This window comes from Empidonax traillii, unplaced genomic scaffold (assembly GCF_003031625.1).
Source record: "Empidonax traillii isolate 1590-97213 ecotype Southwest subspecies unplaced genomic scaffold, ASM303162v1 scaffold85:size1451899, whole genome shotgun sequence".
Classification (NCBI taxonomy): domain Eukaryota; kingdom Metazoa; phylum Chordata; class Aves; order Passeriformes; family Tyrannidae; genus Empidonax; species Empidonax traillii.
The window spans coordinates 876923-900214 of record NW_020955278.1 but is presented as its reverse complement, the minus strand read 5'-3'; the positions used below and the strand labels follow the sequence as shown (position 1 = coordinate 900214).

General features: G+C 38.0%; 1 protein-coding gene across 4 annotated transcripts in view; it reads left to right on the top strand.

Annotated features, from left to right (window-relative positions):
* The window catches only part of ROBO1 (roundabout guidance receptor 1), a 697339-nt gene that overhangs the window by 74318 nt on the left and 599729 nt on the right, over positions 1-23292 (top strand). For all 4 annotated transcript variants that reach the window (XM_027881207.1, XM_027881208.1, XM_027881210.1 and 1 more), the window contains exon 2: positions 14203-14343. In XM_027881207.1, coding sequence (XP_027737008.1) covers positions 14256-14343 — 88 coding nt within the window. In that variant the 5' untranslated portion in view covers positions 14203-14255. The remainder of the gene's footprint in view (positions 1-14202; positions 14344-23292) is intronic.

Below are 23292 nucleotides of genomic sequence, written 5' to 3'. Positions count from 1 at the left end.
TATAGCCGGTGTCCCTTGTACTTACAGGGAGGGCAATACATGTGTGAGCATCTGATTGTGCATCTGACAGATACAAAATGCACGAGGATCCGCGCTAGCAACTGGAGACCTGTCAAAATACTAGCCAGTTAATCTGAACTTTTAGTGCATTAGATGTTCTGATAAAATGAAATACCTTTTGTTTGAGCTGAATGTTTTTCTCTCAGGAAAGCACATTGCACTGACAGGAGAAAATATGAATGAAAATTATTGCCAGGCTTTGGTTTACTGTGCTATTTGGGGAGCTGAAACTCCGGAATTTGTTATTGAGACACATGTGTTTGTTTTCTCTCGTGTGTAAATGTTATTTCAAGTTTTGCATGGAAATAAAAAGTTTGGATAGCCTTTCTGAGACATAAATCCTTCATCCTCCCTTCCTTCTCTGTTATGCTTTCCTGGTCAGGACATTTTTAGAAGGTTTATCGTTTTTATTTACTTTTCTACAGTAGTACTTAGAAACAGAGCTTAGAAAGCACACTGTTGTTTACTTCATACATTAATGGACAATAACAGCTTCTGTTTCTAACAGACAGAATTAATGAATTGGGAGCATCACCATAAGGGAAGTTTTCCAGGGTGAGAATATTCAGTCTATCAATTTAAATTCTCTGCTACTGTTGGCTCTATAGCAGATAACTTCAGACCTTAAACTGTGTTCCAGAACTTGTGAGTCTACAGGCCCTGAGATGATTAAAAATATGCTGTAAAAGCCTTTCTTAAAGGGGAAAACAAGGAGGAAATGGGGTGGGAGGAAAGGAGGATGATATTCTTTTTAGGAGGGATTTTGGTTTTCAAATTACCGTTCAGATTGTGAAGGAATCTACTTTTGCATATCCTGCTGTTGATCAAGTGAGTGCAATTTCTAAATGTATTTTGCCTGAGACTTCAATTCCATAGAAATATTAAAAATGATTTTTCAAGCCTAACCTCAGATTCTCTTTCCTCCTGCTTCGAAGAACTCCTGGGAGGAGTTTGCTGGTGGTACCTTAATCATTCACAGGTTGTTGGCAGCACATAGACTAAATAAATCACTTCCATAAAGCATGCTCAGAGGATTATTAGGGTTTGCAGCATAACATTTTCTTGCATGTAGTCTGTGGTCCCACAGCCCCTGTTGGCTGTTCACCTTATAGGAGTCTGAAACAAAAATAGCAAGACCAGAAGGATCAGCTTTGGTTCCAGAAAGGCTAGGGGGCATTAGTACCCTTCTCATAGGGAGAAGCTATTATGCCTGCTGGGACAGAACAGAGCTTTCCAGCCAGTCCCTAACATTGCCCTGCAATGACAGCTGCCCTGAACTACCACTAAATGCCACAGTCCCCTCCAAGAAAGCAGAGGAAAGAGTTGCTATTAACAACCATAACGACCTTATCAGATCAGTCTCCGTTTCAAAGGGATTCTGCCACTCTTCCAGCAGCTTCATGAGAGCTGGCATCTTCTTCCTTTTCCCCAAGGAGTTAGCATTTCACACAGGTCTATTTAAACAAGAAGCAGACAAGGTTGAAAGTCCTTGTATTGTAAAAGCTTCACCTTTACTGGCGACCCCAGAAGGCTGAATGCCCTCTGGGGGAGAGCTGAGTATTCTTTGAATCCTGACATAAATTTCTGTCTCTAAGAAGGACTGTTGGTGGGGCAGGATCTGCAAATCCTTTCTAATTGCTCTTGTTCTTATTAAGGGCAAAAGCCAAGCTATTTTTCTTTCCCTTCAAGTTGAATCTCAACAAGTAAAGAATTCTGACAAGCCTTTTGCTGCAGAAGCTGCAGCTCACAGTCCCAAATTGCTTGTTGTTTCATAGCTTTGCAGGCAAAAGCATGCACTGTTTTGCTTTGTGCACTTAGACTTTGTTTAGAATTCCCTTTATTTCATAGAGTTTTAAATTTTAGATGGATCAATCATCTAATCATAGATAGGAGCTTAAGCAGTTTGAAGGCTAGAGGAACACAAAGCTTTCACCACTGGAGTCTGGACTTTTAATTGCAGTGAGTGACTCGCACTGAGGTGTCTCTTTGCTCTGATGTAGCTGGCAGGAGAATTTATCCAGGAATTTTACTTCCATATTTAAACAGTTTCACAACACTGGTTGTGGCAAAGCTGTGACCTGGGGTCAAGCCTTAATTTTCAGACAAGCAAAACCCCAGGACCTTTTGCTGCATGCCCCACTCAATATGCACGCCTGACTGCTGGAACTTAAATGCTAGTGGAGTGTCAGCTCTTCTCAGACACCTTTAATTCATGTTTATGTGCAGTATGAATAATGACTCATGCAGAAATGCTGTAACTTACTAGCTGAGAATCTGAAAGGAACAGGTTTTAGAACCGCCCTTCCGTTCTTGACCGTGTGATCATTACTGTGAGATGTCAGAGTAAAGGCAACCAGCTAAGTTTAAATCTTTGTTGTAGAACTGTAGAATTGTTTAGGTTGGAAAAGACCTCTAAGATTGTAGAGTCCAACTGTTAAGCCAGCACTGCCAAGTTCACCACTAAACCATGACTCTGAGTGCCAAATCCACGTCTTTGAAATACCTCCAATGACCCCCCCATTTCCCTGGGCAGCCTGATCCCCCACATTGCTCAGTAGCCATTGACTCACCTCTCTGGTACACATGTGGAACACTTCTTTGTGTCCTTACTTTTAACTGAGTGAGAGAGATCTACAGAATTGCATAGATCCATCCCTATTTCACTGCATTGGCAAAATTCCAATCAATTTGCTCCGTTGTGGGAGCAGAGTTAGGTCAAAAATGTGTACTTTTGAGATTACCACCCCAGATCTGTTACATTTTTCCAAAAGCAAACACGTATTTCATAAAGCCTGAGGAATACGTAATTTGGTCAACTTAATATTGTGGAAGCGTTATCAGTAATCTTCTCCTTCCCATCTGTGATTCTGAACTCTGTGTCATTACTTTGATATTTCAAGCTCTCCAATCCATTAACATTTCGGATATGCAGTAGGGGCCAACGCTTCTCCAAGCACAGGGAATTCAGCAAGATTACAGGATTGGCTTTTACAATGTAGAATTTAAAAAGATTCACTGAAATCTGAGGTGCTACATACACCTGTGGGGGTTTTTGATTAGTGAAGATAAAGCTACTCTGTATTTTTAGAAAGGATAGCTGGATTACCAGTTCTTTCAAGAAGGGTGAGATAGCTGTCAAACTAGAAAGAATTTAGAATTTTTCACCAGTGTTCAAGCACTAAGACTATAATTTTTTTAAAATCGCAACTGCAATATAAATTACTGTGAAGCTAATTTCCTTTACAGCATTATGTATCAACATGAGACAAGATTAGACTGAGTAGTGTACAAATGCTTTCAGGAAAAATTAGTGATTTTTAAGGGCTGGAATAATTACCATTGTGGATTTTGAAATATAATTGTTCTGTAGTACCCAATCCTGTTTTATTTGAAAATATTTTACTTCTCTGATTAAATATTGGTTCTCTTTATTATTTCAAAATTTTATGAGTATTTTGTTTTCTCTGGGGACTTCCCATGCATTTTATCAGCTGAATAAATGAAGTAATTCACAAACCAAATGCCTCTTGCTCTCGATGGCTTTAAGGGACCTTGTCATTCCCTGTAGCCTTTTCTTAGGCCCAGCTGTGTGGCTCTGAAATCACTTGGCTGGTAATTAGGTATTTATCAGATTGTTTCTGAAAAGGGATGAGACAGTTATCTGACACAATTATCTTTGAAAATTGAATCCCTCTTTTCTGGTGCTGCTGAGGACATTCAAAGATACTGTGAATGTTTAAAGCTAAACGTCTTTGAAAAACCCTTGCTTTTTTAGATCAGGTGTAACAGTGGAGTGAAAATGCAAAGGAATTTTTTTTAATCTTTCAGACACCAGATTTTTTTTCTATCAAATGCTGTTTCTTTTCCAAAGTGACTCTGTTTGGAAGTACTTTTGGCAACAACCACTTTACTTCTTTAAATGTCTACTATTTAATAGCATTTGGACACTGACAGGGTTTCTTACAAGTCAAGAAATTATTAATTACATGAAGGCATTATTAATTTTTTTTTTTCCCCTGTTAAAAAAAGTGATGAGTATGTAGTTCTAGAACAGCCATTTGGAAACATGGCATTACATACTGGGAAGTCTGCAACAGATACATTACCCATTTTTTTTCCCAAACAGTCTCTTGAGAGTTTTTGATTTAATAGACCAAGGGACAAAAAGAGATAATGCATCAGTAATATAAGACAGGAGAAGGTTTTTGCTTTATTTAGAGCATTCCCTGATTATATTTTTAAAAAGCACAAACTCTTTAACATTGGACCAGGGCTTAAAATTTGTCTGTTGGAAAACCTGGACCATGTTCCACTGTTACTGAATTTTTCATAAATTTGGATTATTTTGAAATTTCTTTTAACATGTTATTTTGAAATTTCTTTTAACATGTTCAAACATCCTTAAGGGAACCTTTTAAAGTTTAAACTAAAGGTACTACTTCTATCACCTAAGTGCAAGAGGAGTCTGTAGAACTGAAAGGTGGAAGCATCTGATATAATAGGAGTAGAATACCTGTTTCTTCCTGACATTCACAAGTAGGAGACTTGTGACTTGAGAAACTTCCAGACTTGAAAAGAAATGAGAAAATTATTTCATATGGTACATGTTACTTTCTTCGGAGTAGGTATAAGCTGGTATGTGGTATTTGTCAGTCTTGTAATTTCTATTCAGAATCATGTTGAAGTTTTATTTCCTCGTTATTGAATCACAGAAAAGGAAAAATCTCACCAAAACAAGACAAAGCATGTAAAAGATAGCAACCTCGTAGATAATCCATAAATTTTGTTATAATTTTTAATCTCATGATTATATGCAATTTCTGTGCAGATACCCTTCCCCAGTTAATGATCCAGCTACCAACCAAGAATTCTTTTTTTTTCTTTCCCCTCCCTGCTTTATACCTGTTTTTGTATATGGTACCACATCCAAATCCACCTCTGAGTTCCATCCATTTTCCCTTAGGGTTTCCTTAAGTGCTGTTACTAAAGCATTTTCTTTCCATTTGCTTGCCCTTATTAAGATGTGGTGCCTTATTATGCAAAAAAAGGAGGCCAAGGTTGATTACAGGGAATAGAATCTTGAAAAATACGAAACTGAGTTAAAAAAAAAGCCCCAAACAAATGTTTCAAGAGTATGTTATTTTAGAGTTGCATGGAGTGAGTCAGCTGAAGCTGCTGCTGAGGGTAGTTCTGTTCCTTTGGCAGGCTTTTTTAATTATAGAGAAATTCTGTGCTCTATGAGCATGAATTATGCCAGGCTGGTTACATATGGGAAGAACAACCTAAAGTGTTGCTTTTCTGTAGGTCAGAAGCACAAGTAAATTTTATTAGATTAGAAATGTCTTTAAAGCTCCTTCCTCACACACAGGCTCATGTGTGTGTGTGTGTGTGTGCACGCACAGACTATCCTGGAAAGCTTTTAGCTAAAACCTTAAAGTCCTTTCCTTCTCACTCTCTTGAATAGCTTATTGAGAGTGATGATTCAAATGTCTTCACTTCTCCATTCTCTTCCCGCAGCTTTTAGCTATATCAGCAGTCTCAGCAAAAAAAGGCTAATTAACAGAATGAAATCACCTTCTGGATTTGAGGAAAGTTTTGTCCAATGAATTCACTGGTGACTGTTACCAATTACCTTTTGGCCTCTGATTGCTCCCCTGAGAGTCACTGAATATAAAATAGAGAACAAAATCTGCAGTACTGCGGGTCTGTGCAAAATAATAGTTTGCAAGTTAGAATTGATTTTTGCATTCCAGGGGAATAATCAGCCTGAACACAACAAGCACAGTGATGACAGGCAATGGCTTACAATACTGCACAGCATATTTAAGCGTTTGTCTGCCTGCGTGTTCTGTTTCCCTGTGGGATCATAAGGTTATTCCCCCAAAAATATCATCACAAACCCTCTCCATCATCAGTCAACCTACTTTCCATTTTTCTTTACCATGAATTGAGGACTTTTTCACGGGATAAATGATTATTCTAGTAATTACGCTTTTTTTTCCATTTTTTTTTTTTTTTCCTTTTAAGCCCTAAAAGACATGCTGGGCATATTATCTCCATCCAATCTGCCCCTGTCCCAGGACCCTTTGGTGCTGCCAGCTTTTCTAGTCATCCTGCACTACAGCTTCTGAGCATTTTATGACTAGTTTTCAGTGACAGGGAAGCCTTCACTTATTCTGTGCTAGAGACTTTATATATTGTATTTCCCAAAATGGAATATGAATTTCTGATTTGGGTGCTGTGATCCCCAAGCAGGGAAGTGGGATATCACAGCTGGGGAAGGGAGGAGGTAATTTAGTTCCATGTCCTGCTCAGAGCAGGGTCAGCCAGGGCAGGTTGTGAGGGACTGACAGGTTTTGCATATAAGGATAGAGTCTCCTCATTTCTTTGGGCTACCTATTTCACTATCCATTCACCCTCACAGTAAAAAAAAAAGGGTTTTTTTTATGTTTAAGTGGAATTTCCTGTGTTTCAGCTTCTGCTTTTAGTCCTGTCAATGAGCACCATTGCCAAAAGCTCGACTCTTTCATTCCATCACAGCAAATATTTATCTATATGAATCAGATTCCCCTTAGACTTCTGTTGACTGAACAGTCCCAACCTTACCCCAAATGATGGATGATTCTACCTATTCATCATTTTTGTGCCCCTCTGCTGAATTTTCTCCGCTGTCAGTCTTGTACTGGAAAGAAAACTCAGTACTGGATCCAGCACTCCAGGTGTGGCCTCACCACTGCTGAGAGAGAGAGGAAGGAATCTTTCTCTCCACCTGCTATCAGTGTTCTTGCTAAAATAGCCTAGGATACCTTTGGCCTTCTTTGCTGCAAGGACTCAACATTTTGCCCAGCAGGAGCGCTGGGTCCCTCTTGGCAGAGCTGTTTTCCAGCAGTTCTCGTGTGTACTCGTGCCTCAGATTATTCCTCACCAAGTGCCAGTTTTGGGATTTACCTTTGTTGAACTTCATGAGCTTGTCCAGCCTGCAGAGGTCCCTCTGGATAGTGGTGCAACCAGCTGGTGTACCAGTTACTCCACCCAGTTTTATGTCATCTGCAAACTTGCTGAGGTTGTACTTGTTTTACTGTCCAGGTAACTGGTAAAGATGTCAAACCAGTACTAACCCCTGGGGTGTAACACAAGGGACTGGTCTCTAGCTGGACTTTGTGATGCAGATAACAATCCTTTGAACCTGACAGTTCAGCCAGTTTTCAGTCCACCTCACTCTCTGCTGTTCTAGCTTGTGCTTTATCAGCTTCTCTATGAATATCTAATGGAAGAAAGCATCCAAGGCCTTCTTATAGTCAAGATAAGCAATGTCACTGGTCTCCCTTTATTTACTCCCTTTATTTACTAAGCCAGTCATCTCATCATAGAAGGTTTTCAGGTTGGTTAAACATGGTTTCCTCTTTATAAAACCTTGTTGACTACTCCTGATCACCTTCTTGTCTTTCCATGAGTATGGAGATGGTCTCCAGAATAGGTTCATCCTCCACCTTCTCAGGGATGCTGACTGGCCTGCTCTTCCCTGGCTCCTTCATCCTCAAGATAGGGACAACACTTGTTTCCTTCCAGTTCTCAGGAACCTCTCCTGATCCTCACAACTCTTCAAAGCTAATCAGGGAGTCACCTTGCAGTGACTGTTGGTGTTGGCCAGCTCCCTCAGCTCTCATGGGTGCATCCTGTCAGGTCCCAGGGAGTGGGGGGGGTGTGTGTGTACAGGTGGTTTAAGTGCTTCCTAACCTGATCAGCCTCCACTGAGAGCAAGTCTTTAGCTTTGGTTCAGACTTCTCTGGTTCCAGAGGGCTGGGATTCTGTGAAGGCTGGTCTTTCCAACACAAGCTGAGATAAAAGAAGGCATCAAACACCTCAGCTTTTTTCATGTCCTTTGTCTTCAGCTCCTGCACCTCATTTTCCCTGGTCTTTTTGCTGATTATGTACTCTCAGAAGTTAGTCTTGCTACCTTTCATAGACCTTGTCAGACTGACCTCCAGGTTTTGTTTTTCCCTAACCCCAACCCTGCCTGCTCAGACAGTGCCTCTATTGCTCCTGACAGAGCAGGCAGCAAATACACAGAGCAGTAAGTGCTGGGTAACCTAATTTGAGTCCTTGAGAGAGACCAGCAGTCTGGGGGTCAGGCAGGGGCAGGAGCCTGCAGAGCACTGTCAGATTTCTCGAGCAGCCCCAATTTCTTGCTAAAGACTAAGGCAAAAATCTCTCTGCAGCATTTTCTTCCTTCTAGTCCTTTGTGTTTAGTCTTTGCACTGAGCTGATTTTTACTTAGTGCCATCTAATAAGGAATGGATGCTAACTCATCTTTCCTGCTGGAGGGGAGCCACGGTGTGAATGGCAGTGGTGGTAGGGGGGAACATGGTACATAAACAGACTGGAGAATCTGGAGACTTAGGGAATCTTCTAGGACTGATTGTTGGGGAAGTTTGTGATTCTATTCTAATGCTGTTGAGTGACACCCCTTAAAAGAAAGAGCCTTATCTGACCTATTCTTTTTTTTTCTTCTTTTGAGTCACATACTTTTATATGTATGTTTCTGAAAAAAAACACAACAACAACAACAAAAAACAAACAAACAAAAACCACACAAATAAAATTACTTTTTATGTACCTGAAGAATATTTAAAAAAAACCAGACACAGATAATACAATTCACAGGACAATTCTTTTTTCCATTCCATTTACACTCTTTAACACTCCATTTCATGCTCCTTACCTTGCACTGCACATTCACTGCATTATAAATGTATTGCTTCCTCACACAAAAGTCATGTTCTGTTGCTCACTGCCTCGCTTATGTACTCCTTCCTGAGGAAAACTGCTTTGTTCAAGTTGTCCATTAACCAAGATTAATCTGGGTTTGTATGGTCAGACATGAAGGAAACGTTAGAGATGAGCAGAACTTCTTGTAGGGAGATGGTTTATGAGACTGAGGCTGGTGGGAGAAAAAGCTGAGCTTTCATTTGCAGGCAGCATAGTGGAGAGTGTTTAGGGTTTAGGCCACAGTTTATGTCACATACCACGTTTTGTGAGGCTGATAATGCTGTTTGGGTTTCTGCTGCAGTCTTCAAGTACAAGGGGATGAGTATGGATGCAGCTTTTTTATTGTTCTTTGACTTGCACTAGGTGAACTATTCCTGTGGTACTGCTTAGGTTGTAAATATGTCTTACAGAAATCAAATCAGGTAAAGTCTGCATAAGACTGTTTTACATGTAAGTTTGTAGTCTACCAGCTTGGACATGTAAATTGAGCACATTCGATGCATTATTATTCTTATCAATAATAATTATTTTACTCTTGGATTTCTCACCACAGTAAAAAAAAATGAAGCAAACCAGAACTTAAAGTAAGTAAAGTGTGAATCTTGCATCATAATTGTTAAAACTGACCTAACGATTGGTTCTAAAAAAGCAAATGTCTGGGAATACTAAAAGATTAAATAAGGTGAGCTTCATGAATGTCTGCTAAAACATTCTTACACTGAAAGGATTACAGTCCAGACCCATAGATGTGCTATACTGATAACTACTCTGTTTAAATAGATTTATAATTTTTGAGCTGCTTTGATCTTAGTAGAGTTGATTTACTTTATAACAGAAGAGGAGCTGGCCAGACTTTTTTTTCCCCCTAGTTCATCAAACCCTTGTCATTTTTGCTTCTAAATGGAAACAGTTGAGACAATGTATGGCACTGCTTCCTTCCCATCCTCCTGGAACTCCAAATAAATTTAGTTTAACAAAGACAGGATGTTTAAAATAGTAGAGGGAAGTTCTTAATTTCAGTGTTACACAACTATACTGATGATAATGCACAGCAGGAGTAAGTTCAGAAGTAGTGTCAGTCTAAACAGAGATGACCAGGTAACTGGGTGTCCTACTAGTAGACAGAAGGACTGAAAGCAGAGGAAGGACCATCCACTATCAACAGGTCTAACAAAGCTTTTCAAAACTCTGCTTTCCAAAGTAGTTAACATTGCTTCAAAAGGAACTTTTTTTTTTTCCTTCTTTCAGTGAAATTTTGCCACTTCACTCCAAAATGGCCTTTGGGTACGTGGCAAATCAAAATTCTATCTCCTCTTGTAGGTAAACAATCTTTTTTTAGCATAATGTTTACCAAAGTGTATAGATATTATAAAAGGAAGTTATTTTTCCAAGTTACAGTCTTAATTACCTGACTTTTGTGTTCTTTTTTTTTTTTTTTCCCACTCAACACACTGTCAAAATCTAGTTTTAGGAAGCTGGTTACTGTTTCCAAGAGAAACATCAATAATTATCAAATTCAAAATGAAAAAGCGATGAAAATAAAACCAGCATTGGTTTTGGTCTTGTCTCGATGTCTTTGCTTTTGCACTGGCTATACTGATAAATAGCACTGTACTTTAAAAGTGGAAGAAAATAATTGATTAGAGCCTTTCCCTTCATTTACCATGGTGCTTTTTTCCCCTCTGGGTTTGTGCAGTTTAATTTACCATTGATTCTTTAATGATTATAATGTCATAGAGAAGGTAGTGTTTGTCTTCATTGTGCACTCTGGATAACATGTTAGACCTGAAACTTTCCTTGCACGTTTAATGTGGGTCTGTGGTCATTTGAGGTGGAGTTCAGTGAGGTCTCAGGCCATCTGCAGAGTGTGTGGTGAGTGCATCCTTCTTCTATCGCTGGCAACATCTAATTAGTGGCAGTCCTTATTCTGCAATATTAGTCTTGGAGGTCAGACACCAAAAGAGGAGTTGCAGAGATGGGCCAAACACAAACCCTGGGTTCAGCTATTGTAGTCAAAAAGATAAAGGTTATGACACTGGGAAAGCTGTATACCAATAGAAGTTCTAAATGCGCGTGGCAGGTATTTCACGGGCTTTTAGCGAGTACTAAGGGAAACAATGTTTTAAATTGCCAGCTGAATCCCTTTGGTTGTGATTACAATTCTGTGGGTTTCCCCCAATGCAGTGTAGTACCAGAATTTGTGGTGCAGTGACAGTAGATGATGATGAAGAAGACTTTGTTTTTCTTTTGTTGAGCTCCACTGCTGTCTGAAAACCATTTTCCATTCTGATGACAACTCTGTCTGCTTTATCTTTCCTGTGATCAGCGCTACTCTTTCAGAAGCACTATACCCCAAATATAGAGAATTAGCCCCCTATTCAGGAGTCTTTGCAAGGAATATCTACAGGAATTGTTTTAAAATTGTAAACTGAAAAGTTTCGTTTTCATATTAAAATTATTTGGCTTAATTAAAGCCATCTTCACTGAAATTTTCTGTAAGAATAGTATTTTTAATAACACCGGAATAATTTCAGGTTTTAGAATTATTATATTTCAAACGTAAGCCACAAGCAGAATTAAGAGGGCAGAAAAGGTTTTAACAAAACAGCCAAGCAGGCACGATCAGGGCTCCACAGGGAGCTTTATCACATACAAAGAGATTAAAAAGTAGTCATAGTCTACTGATTAAGTAAATGGAAGAGAGAGGCATGGAAAGACAAAATGTTGGATTCATGCCTGGGATGCCTTCACAGAGAGGGTGAGGGCCATAAAGAATGTTGCTGGGACTCATCTCTCCCTTGCAACTTTATGGTTGGGGTTGGCTAAAGAGCCAAATTTATTTCTGATTAAAACAGAGTTGGATGCTGCAAAAAAAGGACAAAAATTAAAACTACACCCACACACCCTGTTTTTTTCGAGGCCCCACTCCATCCCTTCATCCTCAACTCTTCTACCTGTGCTACCCTACCTTTCACTGGAATGCTGCAGTGGGACAGGGGGATGGGGAGTGGGAGGTTGTGGTTGGTCCATAACAGCTCTTCTATGCCTCTCCTCCTTCTTCCTCACACTTTTTCCCTGTTCCAGTGTGATTACTTCCCATGGGTTGCAATCCTTCAGGGTAAATCTGCTCCTGCAGAGTTCTCCAGGGACCATCCACCTGCTGCAGCCTGGGGTCCTCCACGGGCTGCAGCGTGGGCACCTGCTCTAGCATGGTCCTCTCCACAGGATGCAGGCTATTCTCTTCTGGCACCTGGAGCACCTCTTGTCCCTCCTCCTTCTTTCATCTCGGTGTTCCTTCACCTCATATTATAATGACAAAGTAAAACCTTAAGTGAAAATGTAATTTTTTTCTCATTTCATTTTGCTGGGGTTTTTTTGTTCAGTGAAACAAAATCAAAGGGCTACCTCATTACCTTGGCATTAGAAACAATATACAGTCTTGTATTTGCAGCAGAAAGTAAAGATGAAGAAACTGTGAGAGTGTGAAACCAAAGTAGTAAATAGTTTTATTACATGTTAAAAAATGTTCTATTACTGTACAGAGAAAGAGATTGATCTCATAAAGGCCTGAGCTGGCAAATCCTCACTTCATTCTTGGAGTCATATCACGAATAGTTTAGAGCAGCATGTAGCACCTTGGCCATTAATTGCCATTAACTCTGCCATTAAGAGCTGTCAAGGTTTTTGCAACACAAGAGCAACCACACAAGTGATGGGGGAAATTAAAAGAATGGGAGTGGAAGGAACTTGGGACTTTTGTGTGCAGTGCAGATGAAATGAGGAAAAAACCCAATATTTTGTAGAATTCAGGTAAGAGTAGTAGGAAGTGGAGTATTATTAATTCTGGTTGCTAAGATAATAGAAGCAGAGGTATAACACAAGAAGCAAATACAAAATGCAACATGTGTAGGGGATTGAATCTGTTCAGATTTAACTTATTTATGCATTTTTGAACATTCAAAAGTGTTGTGTGACACTGAATGCTCCCAGTAATCCCAAGTCTTCTGTCTGTACTTATTAAATATGTATTAGGTTTACATCTGAAAATTCTCTGTCTCAACAGATTGATTAAGTGACTGGTGGCACTATAGTTTTCTTCAGTGTTCTGATTCTGTCTGCTGACATTTAGTAATAGAGGAGTCACAATCCAAACTGGTTATACATTCTTAACTACAAGGGGGAAAAGTACAAGGAGAGAGAAATAAGAAGTGCGGTTGTAACGTTATTAATGCCTGATATAGTTACTGATTGCTGGAGTGGAGTTTGATGTGTCAGCATGCATCCCTTGGTTTCTGGTTGTTGATTAGGGTCAGGCAGTTGTGCACATCTCATAACTCGACAGGCACTAAAAAAAGTCTTACTGTTTTTAGAAACCTATGATCACCTAAAATAGACAATATGTTTCTTAGAAACTTATAAAGAAAGGCATTTTGAACAGGATAGTGCGCTGTGAACAAGGGTCTCCCTCTCTGGACAAATTCAAAACCCACCTGGATGCATTCCTGTGTCACCTGCTCCAGGTGACTCTCCCTTGCCAGAGGGGTTGGATTAGAGGATGTCCAGAGGTTCCTTCCAACCAATTCTTGATTCTGTGATTTCTGGTAAAGTCCATACTAAATACTAATGTAGCCGAAGTGTGACAAAAAAAATAGTATGAGCAGAGATAACTTTTCAGCAGTGACGGAGTTGTGAATGCTTATTAACCTACAGGTGCGGTGGTCAGAAAAATGAGTTTAAAGGTCATATTTTGATAAATGTTTTCATCTTTGATAATTTTTTTCTTTCAAAATATTGTCTTTCTTTCGTAAGATTTCATTTTCCTGTCAGTTGGATGAACATCTTTGGCCTTTAAGAACATAGAAACTCATTGAAAAGTTGTCTTAACTGTTAAAGTTATTAATGTGTGAAGGTATCCCTAATACTCATTCAGCAAAACATCGTGTCATAAGGGGACTGGTAGAAAGTTTTAACCCTGCTTTCATAGTAAAGCTGAATAGCATTAAAGCGTTTTCAACTTAGGCAAGGGTTGAAATATTTCCTTGCACTGAGATGGATCAAACATGCACTTCATTATCTTGCTGAAGTGAAGCAATTTCTTTAGTAACTTAAACAAACAACATGCAGCACTCTGAAATACACATGTGCACTATGGGGCTCCTCGTGTCCTCCTTTAAAACATCTGTTTTGGGGTTGTCTGCTCTGCAAGGATAATTAATTTTCTGGTTGTGGTTTGCAACTGCTCAATAATTTAACATTATTTAAATAGCTAAAGCTGTATTGAAACCAGCATACTTCATGGAGTTACACTGGACAAAAATATTTGGAAGCACCTTAAATTTATCATTAATTCCTCTGTTCCTATTTCCATTGCAGGTGACATTTACGTTAGCGCTGCCGAGCTGGTGTAATGCGAGGAAGGACACATCATGAAATGGAAACATTATCCTTTTTTGGTCATAGTAGCTGTATTCAGCCTTTCCAGATGCCATCAGTTACTGGGCCAGCTCGTTCCAGGTAGGTACCTTTTCTTTAAACATAAGTGTTCATGTTTCTATGAGTCATGATATGTGCACGAGCATACCTGAAGTTCTCTCTTGGTGTGTCAATGTGTGTGTGTCTGTGTGTGTGTGTGTGGAGTTGGCAAATTTATGAGCATATCAGCATATGCACCGTGCAGAATTTAATAATTTAATTGTATTGTTTGTGCTGCAATCAGTTGCTTTGTTGATTGCAAAGGAAATTATAGAAAAGGAGTAGCGTGAAAATATAAGTACGAGAAGGTTACGGCGACCATTAAGGCGTTCCTTTGATTAGCGTTGTTGGTGGAGGGAAGAGAGTGCAGAAACAGACTTGAACATCAAAGAGAATTGGAAATCTATAGAGAACCTTCCTGAAGAAGGAGCAAAATAGCAGCAAGTGTGAAATGCTGAAATGCAGTGTTTCAGTGAGGCCCTAGAGATCAGGGATTGTCCTGGTGCTTGTGTGCAGCAATCGTTACTAGTGCAGGGAGGAGTAGCAAGTGTGCATAAAAATGGCAAGACACTACCCAGCTTTTTAGAGAAGGTGGTGGTAAATAGGTAGCCTGTATCACTTCATCACTTCAACAGTGGATTTTTGTCAAAAGAGGAAACAAAACAGTGTTTTGTTGTGTTGTTTATTGGGTTCGGTTTTTTTTAAAGAATAAATCTGTAAAATCTCTAATGTTTGTAAAGAAAAATCCAAACAACCTTTGATCCATGCTGCTAATGATATACAATCGTTCAGGAAAACACAGTAACTACGGGGGGGAGGGTGGGGAGGGAAGGTACATGCTGGTTTTTGGTGGTTGTTTTTTTTCTGCTTTGAATATGAATAATAATGCAGAAGATTTCACTGGCTGACTTTCTGAGTTGAATATGTTGTGCATGCAGAATTTTGTGGCTATGCAATTCTTCTTAGATATAGACTACTGAATGAAAAGGGAAAGGAAAAGGTTTTCCTCAAGGATTTGTTCACCTGTAAAGAATGGTGGTTCACTGAAAATAAATTAAGGAAATGAATTGTTATTTTTTTCCCCCTCCTGGTTTTGATGGTTTCAAATGCAAAAAGACTCCAGAATAAAGGAAGACGTAAGTTAAAATTATCATTTTAAAAGTTTGACCTCAGACTTCAAACATAATCTCAAAGCAATTTACCTGTCACAAAGACATCCACTGCTCGTTTTAAAAGGAACGCCTGCAGATCCAAATGTATTTGCATGATAGCTACCTCCATCCACTTGCACTGGTTTCAATTTAGTCCTAGTTTTGTAGTCTCCCCTAAAAAGACTGTTTGCATTGTATTACCTTTTCCATCAAATTAGCTTCAGAATAAAATCACAGGTGGCATTTTGATTTTTTTTTTTTTTTTGTCCCTGCTTTGTAATTTTCATCACAGACCTCAGACTTGAACCAAGAGATTACTGTACTTGGCCAGACATCAGCATGCTCAGCCTTGCTGGCGGGGTGCCAGGAGTGTGATTATCACAAAAGATCAAATAAAGCAGGATTATTTTTTTTCCTTTAAGCAGTTCATCCCATTCATTTTGCTCTTTTCATGTCTATTCCTTACAAAGGCATATCTCCTCTTTTTTTTTTTTTTTTTTCTTTTCTCCAATGCACAGAAAGAGCAAAATACCTGTGCAAATTCTCAGACTTTTCCCTTAATTTAATGGGGGAAAAAGAAATAATGGTTCTTTAGAATTCTGCTGTAGCCATACAAAATATCAATAGGGCAATAGGTAACAGCTTTTCCTGAGGATTGTTAAAAGCATTAAACAGATAAAATATCTGTCATCATGGTGCCACTAGACTGTGTTATTCTATTTCAATAAAAAACCATGCTTTTAAAATAACAAATTTAATGGGTTTATTTTTAGATCATGTTATTTGAAACCCTTAAAAAATGAAATTTTATGGTTTCAAACTCTCCATTTCCATCTTACCTAAATTTTGAAAATTGTTCCCAGCTTCCTGATGACATAGTTTGTCATGTGAAATTAAAGCTATCAGAAATGTGTTAAAGCTTCCCCTCAGAACTGGAATACTCAGCTTTTGGTAAAATGTGATGAATTTTAATGGTGGTCTCATAACTTTGAAACATTTGTTGTAGTTTTTGCTGAATCTTTTCACATATTCTTGTCGAGTCTCACTCTTTTGCATACGGGGTCCACAGGGATGTACTGTCTCCCCCCTTTATTAAAATCATGGCTGAGCCTTTCATCTCATGTCATTACATCTTACCTCTAATTCACATATAAAATACACTCACAATTCCACTATGGCTGTCTCCTGAGGCATAAAGTATCTCTGCCTTGGCACATCTTTATTTAATCAGGGATTGAACATTATCTGGGAAAGATGTGATTTTTTTTTCTTCCTTCTTTCCAGTTGCTCTGCATATTTAAAAGCTGAAAAACTTGCTAGCTGATTTTAAAGTGCACTGATCTAAGAAAACATAGCATTATCTGATGCCATGTCATGTTTAGATGCTTATGTTGAGCTCTGTGTTTTCAGTGAAGTCTTTAAAATGTTTTTAAGTTACCAGTTTGTAAAAAAACACAATAAAAAACCCAGCCAAAACAACCCCCCCCCAAACAAACGAACAACCCCCCTCAACAAAACACCAAAAAAAACCCCAAACAAAAACCCTATAAGTTTAACATACAGCAAAATATTTTAATAACTTAAACTAATTTTTTTTCTGTCTCTTTAACTTCAATAGAGTTGACGTTTCAAATTTGTGATATAATAATAAAGACAAAAGAGCAATCCTTATGGTTTTGGCTGGGTTTGGGATCAGGTCCTTTAGCAGTGAGTATTGTGGAAGTGCCCTCCATCTGAACTGGAACAGATGCCACATATGTGGGATCTTGTCAATCCTTGAGCTTCACAGAGATATCTGGACAAAGAAAGTCTTGTAAAAACATGGAATGACAAATCTTGAATGCTCACGGTAGATTATTAGTAGGCTTTAATTAGATTGTTAGAATTAATAGATTAGTAGGATTCTCTGTAGATCTCAGAGAGAGGAGGATGAGGAAAAAGCCTTTACTAAACCCAGATTTTGGAGAAATTTTGATAGGAGCTTCTAGACCTCTGTTCTCCACAAGTACCATGCACTGTTTCTCCAGGAAATACGATTCCTTTAAGAGATGCAGATATGTAACAAAGAATAAGATATATAAAACATAGATCATGAAAGATAAATTTGGAAAATGTGTTTCAGTAGTGTAGGTTAAAAACACAAAAACAAAACAAAACTAACCCTCTCTGGTAATCATAGAAGCTTACTGAAATCCTGAAGAGAAGCAGTCCAGGATTTAACTTTTTCTGAGGCAGAAAAAACTGTTTTAAATTTCCTTTTCCCTAATACTTCTTGGCTTATTAATGAAACACTGCAGGAAATAAGTTCTCTCTCCTGGCTTGTTTGCCCTTTTTTCAACAGGAGACAATTATTCATAATGAAACTTCCAGAAATTCAGATTACCTTTCTTTCAGTGCCTCTAAGATGCTATAGTGCAAGATACACTTTTGGAATCTGGAAAGTCTTGCATTAGAACTGTTTTCAAGTTAATCATAATTTGGTAACATAAGTAATTAAATTTTTTGATATCATCTTTTTTATTTTTTAAATCACTGTTAACTTTTCAGTATTCAAACCTTTGTGATCTGGCCAAGATCACAAAACGAGAGTTGTAGTTTTGACCTATATGTGACGTTGTTGACCTTGTTCTCTAAATATGATGCTTGAGATTTATTCGTGTGATTGACACATTCTGACAAAAACTTCTGTATTCCTCTAGTTTCCCTGCAACCTGGGAAGGCACCTTGAATAAATGGTTCCTAGCATTGGAAGATCTTAATTTGCTTCTTCATGGAGGAAAATCAGGGTCTTATCATGTATATTCAGGCATTCTTCTGTACTTTTAAGTGCCTGGATGGATTTTCAATCAAATATTGAAAATAAATCTGTCAATGATCTGAATAAGGCACTGAATAGTTCAGATGAAGAATTTAGCTAGTTTTGTGGTTATGCAGGTCTTTTTTTGAGAATAATGTTAAAAATAAAAAAAATGTTAACCCAAACCAAAGCAACCCCTGTAGTTTATCTATTAGCCATCTTTTGGGACAGACTCAGAGGCAAAGAGAATTGGATGCTTAAATTTTACCTAAGCCCCTGATCATGAAGATGTAAAGTGAGAGTGAAGGCTCACTGAGCTAAGGAAATTAAGTAACCACTGCTCTCTTGACACTTTTAAAGGAGTGGGGGATATGGATTTAAATTCCTTCAATTAGAAGGTAGTTGAGGATAGTTTTCACCCTTTCTGAGAAAGTGATCTGACAGCCAAGCTCTTATTTAGAAAAGGGGGCAGGGTTTTTTTGTTTATAATTTTGTATTACTTAAAAAGTAAAACAGTGTTTGTAATTATTTTATGATGAGCCAGTAAACCTTTCAGAGCCTGGTTTGTAGGTCACAGGGGAAATAAGGCAAAGGACAGAAGCGAAAAAAATCCCTAAAACTTAAGTAAAGCTGTACTTTCTCAGATATAGAACTATAAATCACAGAGTAACGTTAACTCTGAAGAAGGAAGGACATGATTTAAGAGAATCAAATTTTTAAACATAGGTCCTGAAATTCCATGCAAATTCCACTTATTTCCCCTTGGCTCTCATCCTAAATGAAGATAACCTTTATTTTTGATTAAAGATGTACATATATAAACATAAGAGTGAAGTGTATAGCTCTGATGTTGGAACACTCATAGAATTATGGAAAAGATTAGGTTAGAAGGCACATGGAAATGATTTAGTCTGTACTAGATGCACTATTGCATGTGCAGACTTGTGAATGACAACTAGAGGGAACCGATCAGCCCCTGACCTGCTGTTTGTGCTCTCACTGGAGCATCGAGTATTTTGGTCTCCTCCCCTGGGTCAAGGGCACACTGCCAGCTCAAATTCAGCTGAACGACCATGGCCACAGATTCATCTTGTTGTGTTCTTAACTTTCCATTATATGACTTCTGCTGTAGAAAACAGAATCTTGGAGGATCTGTTGACAGACTGTAGTGTTTTGGTGCTCGTTCTCTGGTAATTTTGTTTTCACAGGGTTTATGAAGTGTCACCCTCAGCCATAAATTACATTTTTGTTATCCTAATTTAATGTAACAGTGACAAATGCATCTGTAGGTGATGTGCAGCAAGGGATGATGATTTAATGTGTTGTTTCCAGTTGTAAGTGCCACCAAGTTTGTAGACTGTGGCAGTCAAGGTCAAATTCAGAGAGAGTAGACAGACAGTTTTAGGCCTTGCTGGGGTCAAGGAACATGTGGGAAGATGTGCTTCTGTCATGCACATCCAATTAACTTGAAAGGGACAGAAACAGCTGTCAATTCAGACCTGAAAAAAAAATAAAAAATAACCCAAACACCACTCCTATTTTGGCTAGATCCCTCCAAAGAAGGGGCTCTGTTTAGGTGGAGTAAACAAAATGAAAATTGAGAAATAGAAAAATTAGCATCTGTGCTCTTTTAAAAACTGTTTGTGTTCATGTCTGGCTCTTCCTTCTCTCCTGTCCCTACAGTATGCATAGACCATCCTGAAACCTCATTCAGCTTTCTTTGAAATGCAGACCAATATGTTATCCTTGCAAACTGTTTTTAAAATATCCTATATCCTAATATTCATGAACTACATCGCATTATGCTATGATACAATGCACTTGTTATCAAGGAAACATTATGATGTTGCTATGGTATAATATTACCATGCCCAATTTCCATTATGACTGTACAAACGAGATTACTTCATAACACAAGAGATAATAATTTCTGTTAGAAGAAAATGGAAAGTGTGTAGTAAATCTCATATAATGTTTTCAGTTAATATATCTCCATAATGATCATGTAATTTTTCTAGTCACCCATGCCTGCTGATAGAAGTAAAAGTAAATAGCTATTTTTTTAATTAATTTAGGATATTGTGACCAAATTTTAAATACTTTCTGACTCAATCACATATGTGCCAGCTGATTTTTACAGTTTTGTCATTTACCCATCTTTTTGAATTGGATTGGCATCAGCACATTTTCAAAGTACTGAGGTTGTTCACGTTTGTGAGCTTTATGGTTTACGTTAGGTGAGCTTTATGGTATGACCTTAGGTTTTCCCTGCTGGGTGGTGGGTTTGCTCTTTTGTTTTGTTTTGGGTGGTTTGCTTGTTTGTTTATTTTTTAATTGTTTTCAAGGGTTTTTTTGTGATTGTTTTTTTCCAACTCCTCTCCTAGCTTGAGAGGATGATAAAGGTTTGTAATTGCCATTAGTAGAAATGTTGTGCCTGAAAAGAGGACATATATTAAAAGGGGGGAAAAAAACCCTCCCAGCACGTGCCTTGCCTTCCAGAGATTGTCACTGTGTACACTGAGGTCTTAATAAATAAAAAGATTGCCAGCTGTACTTCAGTTCACAGCTTCTTTATTAGCCTTTAAAAAGAAATAAATAAAGCATGACACTTTATTTAATTGTCCGAATAGATGGAGACAAACCGAGAGGCACAGTCAGCTGCAAGACCCTTAATGAAGAAACCCCTATTTGTAATCTGGCTGCAGAAGACACAAACTCTTGTGCTCTGATGATCTGGCCCTTGTGATGAACCTGGCTGGAAAACCACATGTGCTGCACCGTCTTCCTAATTAAGTCATCAAAATGCATTGGAGCAAACGGAGTGACTTGCCTAGACCAGTATAAGTAATTTTAGTTCCTCTATTGCTTGGTTAATAGAAAGTGGCACTGTTCTAGATTATGACTGATAGAGGTGAGGTGCTACAGCTGCTGTCATTGTGCTTCTGGGTAGGTGCCTTTATTGTGAGCTGTTTCTGTGTTTGTGTATCAAGGAACAATTTTCTTTGTTTTTCTTGCTTTTCTCTTTTTGAGGATGTAATTTCAGAGACGTTTCATCTACATTTTCTTTTCCCTTAAGAAGGCCAGAGCCTCTGATTTTCCTCAAAATTGTACAGGTATTCTATTTGTTTTGGATGCACTGACAGAGCATCCACCAGAGCGGGTCTCGAAAGTAAGGATTTAGGAAGGCTGCCCACTAAAGGAAATTTAAAGATAAACAAGAAGAAAAAGTTTCAATGACAATCGCTGTTATATAAAAATTTGAGCCTATATTACGAGGATGTTATCAGTTTTCCTGATCCAGACTTGACTGACCACAGATAAAGACTTTGTAGATGTGCAGAACCAGATTCTGACGTTTTTATTGGTAAAATTGTCCGTAAATACTCATTCCTCGCTTCATGAATAGTTTTACTTGAAGCTCTTGTCTTCTTGGAGACAAAGATATGCCAGCTATGAAAGTGTACTAATCAGGTCTTGAGTATCCATCATATGCATTATAAAGTTACATGGCAACACTTTCCTAGTTTAAATACCTCCTTGACACTCTGAATTTGATAGCAGGGTTACTGCACAGGCATTTGCATACTGTAATCTAAGAATAATACATTTGCTTAAATTCTTCTATGAAGGTTGTGCTTCATGTGTTTGTGAAGACACTGGCATAAATGCTCTGTATGTATTTGGAGATAATATAAATAGAATTTTCCCCAGAAGTTATTCTACATATCTTAAAATTAATAAGAATAAATGGGTTTTTTTACATAATTCATCAGTTATCCCGAGAATAATCTTCAGTTACAAAAGTAGAGCACAAAATGGCAGTCTCTATTGAATCTAATATTTATTTAGATGATCAATCTGTTAGAGCTTCAAAGCAATTTAATGTCTTTAACATCAATTATAAAACTAATTTCAGTCATATCAGTGAAAGAATGTAACAATTTACAAGGGTATTTTCACTTATGACTACTCAAGGGGTTACAGTAGACATATCTTCACTTGCTAATTTATTTTCAGTGCTGTGAAACAGAGTGTCTAGAGATGCTTTATTAGATATTTTAATAAGTGTTGAACATATTTGCACAATTTCTGCCCTGACAAAGGGTGATTTATATGCACCTGTGTCTGCCTATGCAGAAAAATTATCCTTTTTTTCAGTCTGCCATCTTAGTTTTGTATAAACTAAACAGGAAATTACTCCCTTTTGGCTAATCTGAATTTTAAATCAAAGTGGAATTGGTGAAAGCAAACAAGTCGTATTTTAAGCTTATTTCTCAACCTTAACTGTTGAGTTAGATTGACAGTAACCTTATTCTAAGTATTCATACTCTATTGATGATGGTGTTATCAGTACTGCGCTGTGTAAATAACTAGTTGCTGCGTCTTCTTCTTCATTCCAACCATTATTTATATCATTTCATAAATGTTTACAAAAATACTTTACTTGTCCCTAAAAGTAGAGGTTTAAAAATACCATCTTTGTTTTGATCCAGAAAGAAACCTGTATGTAGCCTATAGTCAGAGGAGCTGATATTTTAAATTCAATAAATCCACACTATAAAGCAGCAGGTACAGTGAGTTTCACTGAGTTTCTATTTTTGTTAATACTTCTTAAATATTTTTCATACATTAATTAGTGTATGCTAATGGTCAGAATAACATGTCAAATATTCTGTGTATGCTGCTACTAAGCCAGTCAATTCTCCTTCCTCTGTGGCATGAAAACAAAGGAACACCTATCCTTTACAAATGTGTTTTGCTCAGGGCATTGTTACAGGCTACCAGGAAGATAAAAGAACCCTTAAAAGTGCTGTGAAGCACATCTGGTTAGCCATTTGCTGTTAAGTTTCCATGTTTAGACGTTTCTTTAATTACATTTTGGGTGTGTTTTTTATTTGTCTTTTTTTTTTTTTTTCTTTTTCCTCTCCCCAGCATTACCCTTAGGGTAAAATTTAATGATGTTATTTAGAACTTGTTTTTTTAAATCAGATCATAAACGACTGAGGTTTTAAACCTACTTCATTTTGACACAGAGCTGAGGTG